Genomic DNA, 13,084 nt, shown 5'->3' on the forward strand with positions numbered 1-13,084 from the left:
TAAACACTCTTTTTGTAGTTAGTTAAAATTTACTAAAAATAATCTGTTTTTATGGGTTCTACTTCTAAATCATACAAAAAAATCAGTTAGAAAGTCTTAGACAAAGTATATGTAGCTAATATCCTTCATAATTTCTCCATAGTTAATTATCTCTATTGTAATAAAATTTGTTTACTTATTTGATACATCTTATTTATACATCAAATTATAAACTTATAAAAATATCCTCAATATAATAATATATAAACAATAAAGATTAACTTTAATTTATTGAATATAAATTTTTGTTTGTTATTTTATTATTTTTTAGCAAGTTGGGTGTGTCCTTTTCTTAAAACAGACTTGATTTCTTTTACAATAAAAACAAAAGAAAATGATTATCAGCCAACTTTAACATAACTATGGCATGCTTAACATTTGTGTAATTATTTCATCTAATTAACTTCAACATAACTTTGATTGCATATGCTTTTTATTCGTAGAAATTAAAAAATTTATAATAATTCAACAAAAATAGACTCTCTTAATAATTACGCGTATGTAAATGAATGGAAATAACATGCATGCCTACAACTATATATTTGGACCTCATTACTCACCCCTTACATTCAATGACTTTGGCATCGGAGTGTTTGTGCAGCTGAATGGAAGTCTTGCTACTAACTGGAAGTGGCCGCTGGAGTTGCCTGCTTCGTCCACCATATGTGGAACTTTCCTAACAAGAACCGTTTCTGCTTCTATTCTTTTATTAGCGAATGCAACTACTGTTATATTTTTTCTGGTAATTTTAAATATACATTCACTTTCTTTCTTTTTTTACCTTTCCTTCCTAATTCCCATCTTTCTATTCCTCCATCTCAATCCACTTCAAAATGAAATCAACATTCACAATTTTCCATATTTCCCCGTACGTGAAACTTAGTTTGGTCCCTTGACCCTCTCATACACAAAAGGGAACAAAAAATAAAAAACACTAATACACTGAAAACAACATTTCATTTCGTGCCACCTTTTTAGGTGTCCCCCGAATTGCGACTCATGGTGCATAATAGTAGAAGTATTTTTGCTTTATATTTAGAATCAAGAGAACGTATCATGATTAATAATAATTAATATAAAAAAAACAATAAAGTAATATCATTTATGATATGTTCGATGTTCCCCTTTGGTTCCTTCAGAACTAACACTGTCTAATATGCTCAAGTTAATTATGAACTTAATAATTTATATGGATAAGCACTTGACTGGTAAAACGAATTAAGGATATGAAACTACAATTAAAAACTTTGAAAGCAATGTATAGAGGATACAAAAAATAAATAAAAAAATTCTGTACCCTGTTATAACGGATAAGAATTATAAATTATGCGAGACAGGGAGGGTCCTACCCTAAGCTAGTGTGTGCCTTAGCCATTACATGTTAAACATTGATTATATTATCGCATTTAACATTTTGCTTTTGCCCCTTCTATGTGTTTTAAGGGTAGGGACTAAAGTTTAAAATTTATGTCCATTTTTGCTATAATGTGGATACCTGACAAATCATTCAAATGGTGATTGATTGGAGTTCTTATTTTATTGAAAGTTCTCTCACAGGGCGGCATAATATATGCATATGTTCATTATATATTTGAATTTAATTTGTTTGCCACTTATGAAAACAATAACTCTCAAAGGGCCAACAATATTGCATTGCATCCATTGATTAGTGGATTTTAGTACCAAGAATAAGAGCTTTATTCAAAAGAAAAGCCAAAGCACCTAAGCCAGGATCTTGAAAACTAGACTTCATTAACATCAAAATGGTGGGTTCTTCTTTCTTTTTCGGAGAGATAACAAGTGGGAGTCTTATTAAGATTCCTCTTACTGAGTGATGGTTATTACTTTTAAAATTGATTTTAACAACCTTAATTTCTTTTACATTTTTACCGGTTACTGATATAAATCCATGTATCATGAGGAATTCAGATAAAAGATTTGAACCTTACTCATCTTCTGTAAGAAATTTTTTCTTCTGGGCTTCTATTGATTAGCATATTTAGCTTTATTAAAACTAGTGAAAACACAGACACTCTGTCATGTTTGTGTGTTTGCATTTTTATTATGTTAAATTTGATATATTATAACAATTTTTCTTTATTATACATTGATATATATATATTAATTTTAGCCTACTAATTTATTTTTTGCTTAATACATGTTTATATGTACTTTTTATGGTTCTGTGTTAATTTTATTTTAATAGTTTAATACTTTTTCTTTTGGGTTTCTATTGATTAGCGTAGTTGGCATTATTTTTACTTTTTTAAGTGTAAATGCTAGCAAAAACTACATCATTTGCTATGATTTAAATCAACTGATAGAGAACCTCCTCAATCCAGCAATTATCAAAAAATGAAAAAGCTAAGGCTGTCATATTGTGTGCAACGTAGTTACCCGCTTGTTTAGTAAAACAGAGCGACTTGAAAGGAGAGTTGTGCATGGAACCGTGTGTTTGCTACCCCGGTGCCTCCTTCTACCTATCAAGAGTTGTGTAATAACTTTCCACAGTCTTAATCAGTCCATGAAAAAAAGGATCTTCCAGCCAAATCCTTATTACGTCAGCAACGGGAAACACTACCAGAAAAATGCTGATTAGCGACCAAAAATATTGGTGACAAATAGCCACCTATTTAGCCGCTAGAAACAATTATTGTCATTTGCACGAATCAAAGGTCACTTTTGCAACCGCATTTTTATTTGATTCAGCCACCAATACAAAATTTGGTCGCTGGGACTTAAGAATTGTGACAGAACTGTTTTTGTCACTGGTAAGCAACACGTTTTATGTTTGAGATCCAAAGCTAACCACCGGAAAATGATTCCGTAGAAATTAAAGTTTATACCAATTTAGCGACAGACATTACTCAGTCACTATTTTCATATATAATTATTAATATTAATAATAATGTATATATTTAATATAATTAAAATATAAATAATAATAATAACATAACATATTTAGGATGCAATTTTTAAAAACTTTTTTTTCTTCTTTTTTTTAAAAAAAACTTACATAAAAATTAAAAAGTCTTACAACATAATTTTTTTCTAGAAATAAATAAATAAATGAACTTTATATGTTGTCACATTAATAGTGGTTAAAATCTATTTATATAATTAAATTTATAAATAATAAAAAATCTATAATATTTTTTGGTACAAAATAAACCTAAAAATATAAAAAAATTAACATATATTACAAATAATAAAAAATATAAGAATATAACATTAGAAATACAATATGAAATGTTACCTTAAAAAGGATAAGAATATCATGTTACAAATATAATATGACCCAATAAGGTTAGAGTAAAACAAATATTGATGAATGACCAAACCCAATAAGGCTTGAATATAAAATTAATGATTGACTGATAATTGCCTTAGAAACGTTATTTTAATAATTATTTTGTGGGCAATTATGCTAATATTTCATTACATTTAAGATTGTTTGACCTTGTTCATAATTAAGTTTTGAATAAATTAGAATATCTTTAAAATAGTTTAAATGTTTGATTTTTCATCCAATTTTAGTTAGTTTTGTTATAGAAATAAAGGAAGAAAAAAGAAAGTTGGTGTTCGGACCCAATTCAAGGCTCTTCTAAGAGAAAATTTTGAGGTTGAAGGAATCAGACATGTCAGGCTCAACGCGCATTTCAGATTGAGCAAATTGTTTCCTCTTCATGGTATTTAGGCTTAGGGTGCACCTTAGGCTCAGTCTATAGTCACTTAAATCAGTGCAATTTTTGTATGTTCGCTCAACCAGCATGTGCGTGCTAAGCACACAACTCAATTACGCAAAAACGACAATGCAATGTTTGGCCTTATTTAAGCACCAAGGATGCGAATAGAAGATAGATTTGGTTGGAGGATCTATCTAAGGTGTTAGGTTGCAACTGAGAAGCTCTCCCTTGCCTTCCATGGCTTCCCTATCATTTCTCATTCTCTTTTCATTTATTTTCTTCTTGTAGTCATGTAGTTAGGTTTATCTATTTTGGGGGTTGATGTAATTGAATCCATCCTTATGTTTACATTTTGATTATTAATCTATGTTTATTGTTCATTATAATGTGTTCTCTTTTATGCATTAATGCTTGCTTTGGCTTGATCACCCTTTGCTTGATGTTGTGGTGTGATTTGTTATTAGGAAATGCTTTTGAACTTAGAAATGGAGAGGAACACCTAATGGGTTTTGTGTTTAGGAATGAAGCAAAGCCTCTTAGTCATCTTTTAACTTTTGTTCTTATAGTATGTCATTTGGTTAGATTAGTCAATGGATTGTTAGTTTGGTTAAGAGGCTTAGATTATTTCCATTCGAGGGATCAGAGTTTGAGTATTTTTTTGAGTTGATGATAATAATTTGGCTTTGAACTAGATTAGCGACCTTTGTTTGCATCAGGAGGTAGTTTAGTGAAATCAACCCCAACTCTTTATTATTTGTTATTTTACTTTTTTTATTGCATTTCAAGTGTTCATAAAAATGTCAAAAATAGTTTTTTTTTGTTTATTTATGTTCTTGCTATTTATATTTTCACATTTTAATCAAATTATAATTGCTATTTTTGAAAGCCATAGTTAGTGAATTGCTATTTTGTCACATATTATGCGAACCCCTATGGATACGATACTTGAACTTTCATTTTATACTATTTACATCACTTGGTATGCTTGCCAAAAATGCAATGAGCATTAACCAAGGCCCAAGCAAAACACTACTAATTGATCAAGCACAATAAGACCTAAGTATAAAAGTAATGATTGATCCAGGTCCAATAAGGTCCAAATACAACACTAATGATTGTTTATTACTTAATAAGGCCCTAGTGTAGCACTTATGTTTGATTGATCAAGGCCCAATAAGGTCCAAGTGCAATGCAACTAATTGATCAAGCCCAGTAAGACTAAAATGCAACACTACTAATTGATCAGACCCAAGTATAAAACTAATGATTGATCAAGGTTCAATAAGGCACAAGTCCAACATTAATGATTGTTTATTGCTCAATAAGACCCAATGTAATACTTATGATTGACCAATGCTAAAGTTGTAAACAATTTGTCTCAAAGATAACTTTAGGTAGGAGAAGATCATATGTCATAGTGATTGCCTACCCAAATGCATTTGCCTCAACCTCTCTCAGGTCCAGAATTCCTTTATCATCACGAGCCACCAAATCAAGTCTAGATCCCTTACCCATCCCTATAGCAAAATCAAAATTTACCTTGAAAATCACTAAGAAGGGCTTTCCATCCTTGCCTAGATCCATGGTTACCAACTTCATGAGGACTAATAATGGCCTTGTCAGGTAAATGTAAGAGTTGGGATATTTGCTTTTGGGTTTGACTAATTTCCCATTTCTTTCTATTGAAAACCATATGATTTCTACCAAACCTGATTGTTGTTAGCACTGCAAAGAAAAGTGCCCTAGCATCATCATCTAACTCTGTTATAGAACCTGATAGCCACTATCTGAAATCACCATCTCTGTCATCTTTAATCCTTAGCCCAAGGGAGGAGGAAAACCATATCCTTTTTGCATTCGGGCAAGCTACATGAGCATGAAAAACATCTTCAAATTCATTCCCACACATGGGAGATGATTGATTCACTAGGACTCTCTTCTTTAAAAGGTTGCTTTTTACCAGAAAAATATTTTGGCACATGTGCCACATAAGGTTCTTGCACTTATGAAGTGTTTTTCCACCCATATCTGTTGCCATAATAACTCTCCATTGTGTCTATATTATGATTCAGGTGAGTTATATTTATTGTTTGCAACTTGATAGCCTAACTTCACCGAGTACACTCCATCGGAATTATGTTTTCGGTAACAACAGTCTTCCTCAACTGAAATTATCAATGGACTGGAGACAATGTTCCTAACTGTGGCCTCATAGAAGAACTCTGATAATTTTGCATCGTCCCATTTTTGCTCACCTACCTCAAAAAACTTGCAAACCCTCATCTCATCAATGATAACATGCAATTCATGTAGCCAAATTTTGTTCCTTGGCAAACGTGGAACCCATTTGTCTTGGCTTATCTTAATTGTTCTTCCATTCCTCACCCTCCATAATCAACCTTCTTCTAAAATCCACCTTGACTTATTTATACTAGACCAAGTTAAATTTGGCCTAGAACCCTTAGGAGCATTCCATGTGCATCCCTTTGAAAATAATGAACTTTCATCACATGGGTCATGAATGTAGAAGCAAATAACACAAGAAGGAAGGTTGAATTGTGGTTTTAGAAATTTAAAAAAATTTCTATGACTAAAAGCACATTTATCGATTGATGCAACTATACCTAAAAATAGAAAAAAAAGGTTTTGATAAAGACTTTCTCAGACGATGAGAAAAATAGTTTTCTTGACATATCAAAACAAGATATAAGATTAAAAAATAAATTCAAACCCTTTGTCAATTAAAGCAGTAAAGGAAAACACCGGAAATTATACTGATTTGTTTCTACCCCAAGACTACGTCCAGTTCTTGACAAACCACCAAGTTTTTACTAACTTATCACAAAGCTACAAGTATTCAAATATTTTTCATTGTCACTTTTGGCTCTTACACATGCAAATTTTACCCCAAGCTTGACTTAATCCAATATTCTTTGTCCTACCAAGTCATCGCTAACTCTAAATAAATCAACAAGATTTGTTGAAAGATTGCACACTGACTAATACGTGATCATCTTATAGACGGATTAAATACTCAACATTTTAGTCTTTTCTCTCAAGGTTTACAAGGTGTTTGAGAGCTTAGTATCTATACAAGGATTTCATGAAGCTTTACAAGAATGAATGAAAAAATATATTTACACAGGATGATTTATGTCTTGCTTCTTCAAAGCTTCTTTTATTTATAACTTTCATCTTTAAGTATTTGTTTTCTCACAATGGTTCAATTCTTCACTTTATTATTCATCTGAAGTCTTGAGGCCATTGGAACATTTAATGCTTGCATTAAATGCACATTTCTTCTTCATGCAAAGTTTGTGCTGATAGGTTAGTGTGTCTTGTATTTCAGGAGGAAAGTCACTTCTTTCATCATAGCAGGTCTGCAACAGTAAAGCACGCCTTCTGATGAGGATCAACGCTTCCAGACTATGGACTTCATTTATTCTTTATAAGACTTTGACAGATCATAGGATAATGTTTTCTGCATGAAAAAATCTTAGACACTACTTAATGTTATGCTAGATCGTCTTATATGGGTGTTTCGTCTGAAAACTAAGACGCAAGAATATAGACCATGATCTGATAGCACATTAGACATAACTTTTATTATATGTATTTATTTGCATCTAATCAAAATAATTAGGAGTCATAATTTGTCTTTAAGACATAAATGTCTTTTGACTTAACAAGAGATCATTTGTGACAATTCTCTGAGCTTGTGTTGCAAAAAGAGCTTTGTTAAAAGATCTCACAAAACGAAAACCCATACCTACCTTCTAACTTGTTTTTGGCCAATTTCTTCCTGCTCATCCAATGAATTTTCCTCGTGTCAGTGTCTCCTCCCCCAAAAGAAATGAGATGTTAGGCTCTCATATCACAAATAGATTGAGGCAATAGAAAACACCCTATGACATAAGAAGGAATAGCTTGGACCACTCATTTAATAAAAAATTCCCTTCCTAATTTTATAAAGCTTTCTCCTTCCCCTCTTTGAGTTTCTTTCAGACTCTATCTCTAACAAACTTGAACATTTGAGTTTTAGACCTCTCTACTAGAGTAGGAAGGCCCAAATATTTCTTATGGTTCTTCATTGCCTTTACTCCTAATTGATTGGACAACTCTTCAAAACTAGAACTAGACATATTTTGGCTACATGAGTTTAGATTTGTTGAGATTGATCCTTTGCCTAGAAGCCTCCTCATAAGTTTCGAGGATCCTGGCTATATGAGATATCTCCTCATAATTTGCTCTGGCAAAAATAATATTATCATCAACAAAAAAAAAAGATGTGAAATCATTGGGGCAAAAAGAGCCACTTTCATTCCGTGAATAACTTGTTGTTCAACTGCTTTTTGTAGCATAGCTAATAAAGCTTCTACACACAAAATGAATAAATAAGGAGATAAAAGATCCCTTATCTTAGTCCTCTACGAGGTTTAAACTCAGAATGGGGGCTGTCAATTACAAAAACAAAAAATGAGACAATGGTAATTAACGCACTTCATAATTAGCTCAACCCAACGACGAGAAAAGCCCATAGATTCTAACACTTCATTCAGAAACACCCACTCCACTCTATCATAGGTTTTAGACATGTCAAGCTAAAAATAACCTTTCTTCCCATCATTTTTTGTCCTTGTGTAATGAAGACACTCAAAAGCAATGAGAGCATTATCAGTAATATGCACATGAGGCATAAAAGCACTTTGACTCTCCCCCACTATCCCAAGCATTTTTTTTAATCTATTTGCAATTGTTTTAGTAACAATCTTAAAAACAACATTGCAAAGATTAATAGGCCTAAAATCACCATCCTAGTTAGGATTCTTAATTTTAGTTACCAGAGCAATGAAAGTTTGATTAATACCTATTGGGTCTGTTGCACCATTAAGAATATCTACGACAATTCTTGAGATATCCTCACCAACCACCTCCCAGAAGTGCTTATAGAACAAGACCGGTGTACCATCAGGCCCTAGAGCTTTTGTAGGATGCATTTGCTTCAAAGTTTCCCTCCTTCCTCCGTAGAGAAAGCCACATTAAAGATATCTGACATATGGGAATCAATTCTGCACCCTACAAAGCTTGCCACCTCTTGAACATCCAGAGTATCCACCCAAATCCCATTCTCATCCTGGATCCTATCAATTGTGAGGCTTTTCTGTGCTTCTTCTTCCCCTCTTTAATTTGTTTCCTGAGATTCCCAAATTTTTCATTCTCCCACAACCCGTAACGAATTTGATGCAATACTACCACCATTCGACCATGAGGAACTCACAATATGCTCACATTCTTCATCCTCCAGCCAAACTTGCTTAAATCTGTATAGTTTCTGCCTTCTCCTATTTTTCCCTTTCGAATAAAAATTCAAAAGTATTGGATAATGATCCGAACCATACCGATCCAAGTGGGTCACTTTACAGTTTCTCCATTCCTCCTTCCACGTGGGCGTGGCCAGAAACCTTTCAATCCTCTCCTGAATAAGGCCACGTAGCCGGTTTTAATAATTTGTTCCTAACATGGGTATTTGGAAAAATCACCGTGTATATGCATGTAAATATTGTTCGCAAATTAGATTAAATCAATTTTAAAGAAAAAAACATTTGATCTAATTATTTTTTATTTTTTAAATTTATCAGTTTGATCTAAAATTTAAAACAAAAGATTTCAAACTTTATTTTCGTATAGGGATTATGTTTTTTCTTTCATTTAATTTTTTTTTCATATCATCTTAATAATTGAAGGATTATAAGCTATAAAATAATATTTACAAACAAATTATATTTACTAAACACTATAGAAAAAATTATTTGGTATTACACTATTACTCATGTTCGTTCCACCTTGTGGTCCCTAAAAAGAAAATTTGGACATAAGATTTCGTACAAATTATTCTCACCCGTATCACATGGTCATTCTAAAAGGTTTTTATACCGTCTCAGTAGTCGAACAATGAAAAAAAGTTGATAAATAATATCCACAAACAAATGTCATGTGTTAAGCATTAGATAAAATTTAAAGATTTTTAAAAAAAAAATAAAGAATGTAGAATCATACATCAGGAAAAGAAAATAAAGAATATTTAAATAAAAACACAATAAATATTTTTAAGAAAGATGATGAGAGAATCCTCAAAAGTTTAAAAATAAAAAAAAAATTGAAGTGTGAAACAAACAAATATTAATTGATTTATTCAAATATTTCTTTTGATTAACTCATAATAATATCAAAATTAATTGATTGATTATAGCATTTGTTTTGGTTATGGGCCGAAACTCATCAAACAGCGGAACATCAATAAATTAAGGCAGTTATTATTTCCACTCCCCAAACTACTTAGGCACTCCCCCAGTTATTATTTCAACTCCCCCTTACTACTTAGGCACTCCCCCAGTTATTATTTCAACTCCCCCTTACTACTTAGGCACTCCCCCTTCCCATTATTATTTTTTCCCCTAACTACCCCTGTAAATATAGTCCCTCGGTCCATCCCAAACATTGAATTCGTGAGACCACGGTGGAATGAGTGACGGTGAAAACCCCTTTCCTTCGAAATTGAATTGTGAATGTCCTTAACCGCCAAGATCCGGATCAGAGAATAGATGAACATTGTAACACCCTAAACAAATCATACTAGAAACGAGAGATCTAGAGGTTGTGCAAATATGAAATTGTACAATTGACGATAAATTAAAGAAATTAATTGATACTACATGTACTAATAAGATTTATCTACTTTTTAGTTGTCTATCACTTAAGAATTTTACATTTAAGTGTGATTGACTTATAATAGTTATTGGATGGGTAACATTATGAGATGTGTTCCCAAAAAATATGTGAGTGAGAACAAAACACGCTAAAAAGTCTCGTGTTAATTTGTAGAGACAATCATTGAACTTGAAAGTAGTTGAAACAAATTATTAAAGTCTCATAAAGGACTACCTATGGAGGATTCTTATTGATGGATGGTTCTGACCTACAAGGAGTTGAGTGGAATACCACTGTTTGAAGTGTCGTATTATGAGAGTTGTCGCGAAGTCGACAATCATGGATGTTACAAATAATATAAAAGCAAACTTGTCTTCCAGTAGGTGTGGTTTGAGAATGAACTGAATAGAAGTTGGTGGGCATGTAACACTCCAAATGAATTACACAAAAATGAGAGAGACCTAAAGGTTGTGTAGGTATGGAACTGTATAATTGACGATGGCTTAAAATAATTAATTGATACTATTTATACCAATAAGATGCACTTACTTTTTGGTAGCCCATCACTTAAGAACACCACAATCAAACATGTTTGACTTTGAGCAATTATGAGATGAATAACTTTTTGGAAAATTTTAGGAAAAACGTGAGTGAAGTCAAAGCATGCTGAAAAGTCTCATATTGGTTTGTGACGATAATCATTGATCTTGGAGCATTCGAGGCAACAAGAACGTTGAGTGAAGTGTCGCAATGTAAAGTATCACAGTGTGAATTTCTATAGAGTGTGATTTGCCAAAAAGTTAACAATTAGGAGTGTTACAAAACATTCTTTTCCCCTTAATTTCCCTAATGAACACTTGGTTCTATGTAGAAAATCTGCTAAGGTGTGTGACTGCGTGATTCATCATTTTTTTTGCATTCCCAAGGGTTTGTCTTTAGATTGGATCATCAATATTCATTATTGGCATGGAGTTTCAAAAGTTGGCATGTAGGAACAAGGATAAACAAGTGTGTATGAGATGCGCTTGTTTTTTTTTTTTTTTTTCTTTCAAAGGAGAGTTATCAAAAGGGGAATGCCTTTTTTTTGAAGATTAATATGAAAAGGAGAAAGAGATGGAGGCGGAGTGTATTTAATGGGGTAGGTTGGAAAAAAAAATTAAAAAAATGGAAAGTAAAGTGTGTTGGTAATAAAAGAGTGTAAATAGTAATTGTATAAATTAAAACAAAAAATCCAATTTTCAATGAGCCGGAACTTCAATTTCTCAATAAAGAAAAATAGTGGGAATAAATTTTTCAGCACTCTCATTATTATTTTCTGCACTTTCCATTATATAACGAAAAATCTATTACGAAATGTAATTAGTCTATTTGGAAATACAAAATGAAAAGTGCAGAAAATAATACAAGGAGTACAAGAAGCAACATCTAAGAGTAGGTGGATCCGGCCCAATTAGACCCAAATAGAAGCTTTTTGAGAATAAACAAAAACCCTAATCCTCAATATATATAATACTCTCTTTGTTTTTACAGTCTGCTTCGCCTCATTTTCTAGCTTCCAAACCCTAACACTCCTCTTCCTCTTCGATCATCACCTCTCCACAATGCCGCCGAAGTTCGACCCCTCCCAGATAGTCGACGTCTTCGTCCGCGTTACCGGCGGCGAAGTCGGCGCGGCGAGTTCCCTGGCCCCGAAGATCGGTCCCCTCGGTCTCTCCCCCAAGAAGATCGGAGAAGACATCGCCAAAGAAACCGCCAAGGACTGGAAGGGCCTCCGCGTCACCGTCAAGCTCACCGTTCAGAATCGTCAGGCGAAGGTCACGGTGGTCCCCTCCGCCGCCGCCCTCGTTATCAAGGCCCTCAAGGAGCCCGAGCGCGACCGCAAGAAGACCAAGAACATCAAGCACAACGGCAACATCTCGCTCGATGACGTCATCGAGATCGCTAGGGTTATGAGGCCGAGGTCCATGGCCAAGGACCTCAGCGGCTCCATTAAGGAGATTCTCGGAACATGCGTTTCGGTTGGTTGCACCGTTGATGGAAAGGATCCAAAGGACTTGCAGCAGGAGATTTCCGATGGTGATGTTGAGGTCCCTCTCGATTGAGGAAGAAGACTTTGTTTCTCTCTCTTTTTCCTTCTCTCTTATGTTTGTTTCGTGTTTTTTAAATATAAATCTGGGGAAACTATTGAACGTTTTGTTTAAGGCTATTTTACTGTTTTGGATAATTTAGATGATGGTTTCGAGAGGTATTATTATGGGCTGATTAGTTTATTTCTCTGCTCACAGTATGATATGTTTTTTGATATAATTTTGCCAATGGATTTTTAGCTTATTATGCGCATATATGTTAGCCCCTTTTATTGCCATGTGAGTTTTTTGCTAGTTAAGTTGGGATTGTCATCACACTCCTGAGGAGAGGAATGAGGGTTGCTAGGTTTAATTGAATTGTTTTTTTGGACAGTTAATTTATTTTGCTAATGCTTGTTTAGTTCTTGTTCCTTATTTTTTTTATTGGTTGTATATTTTACGCATGAGTGTCTGCAAATTAATTTAGGATATTCTGTTGGCAACTGTGTCTCATACATATTGTGAGTTGTGACTGTAGGGGTTGTTGAAAACATTGCCAATGGCATATGGAGTCAGATGTTGTCT

General features: G+C 33.3%; 1 protein-coding gene and 1 long non-coding RNA gene across 2 annotated transcripts; one reads left to right on the top strand and one right to left on the bottom strand.

The window, feature by feature from the left end:
• Nucleotides 1-6,721: 6,721 nt before the first annotated feature.
• On the bottom strand, nt 6,722-9,193 carry LOC106795176 (uncharacterized). Its single transcript, XR_005887299.1, has 2 exons — nt 8,593-9,193; nt 6,722-7,561 (listed from the first exon to the last, which is right to left on the bottom strand). It is a non-coding gene; the product is annotated as an uncharacterized lncRNA (long non-coding RNA).
• A 2,769-nt stretch (nt 9,194-11,962) lies between these two features.
• LOC100527860 (60S ribosomal protein L12) lies at nt 11,963-12,880 on the top strand. The gene has a single exon (NM_001251646.3). It carries the CDS (start codon nt 12,035-12,037, stop codon nt 12,533-12,535), a length of 501 nt encoding a protein of 166 aa, NP_001238575.2. The 5' UTR covers nt 11,963-12,034; the 3' UTR covers nt 12,536-12,880.
• The last annotated feature ends 204 nt before the right edge of the window (nt 12,881-13,084 follow it).

The sequence above is a fragment of the Glycine max genome, chromosome 11, assembly GCF_000004515.6.
Source record: "Glycine max cultivar Williams 82 chromosome 11, Glycine_max_v4.0, whole genome shotgun sequence".
In the NCBI taxonomy this organism is placed as follows: domain Eukaryota; kingdom Viridiplantae; phylum Streptophyta; class Magnoliopsida; order Fabales; family Fabaceae; genus Glycine; species Glycine max.

Excerpts from the sequence above, each read along its gene's own strand:
- LOC100527860 (NM_001251646.3), top strand. The coding sequence starts at position 12,035 with ATGCCGCCGAAGTTCGACCCCTCCCAGATAGTCGACGTCTTCGTCCGC.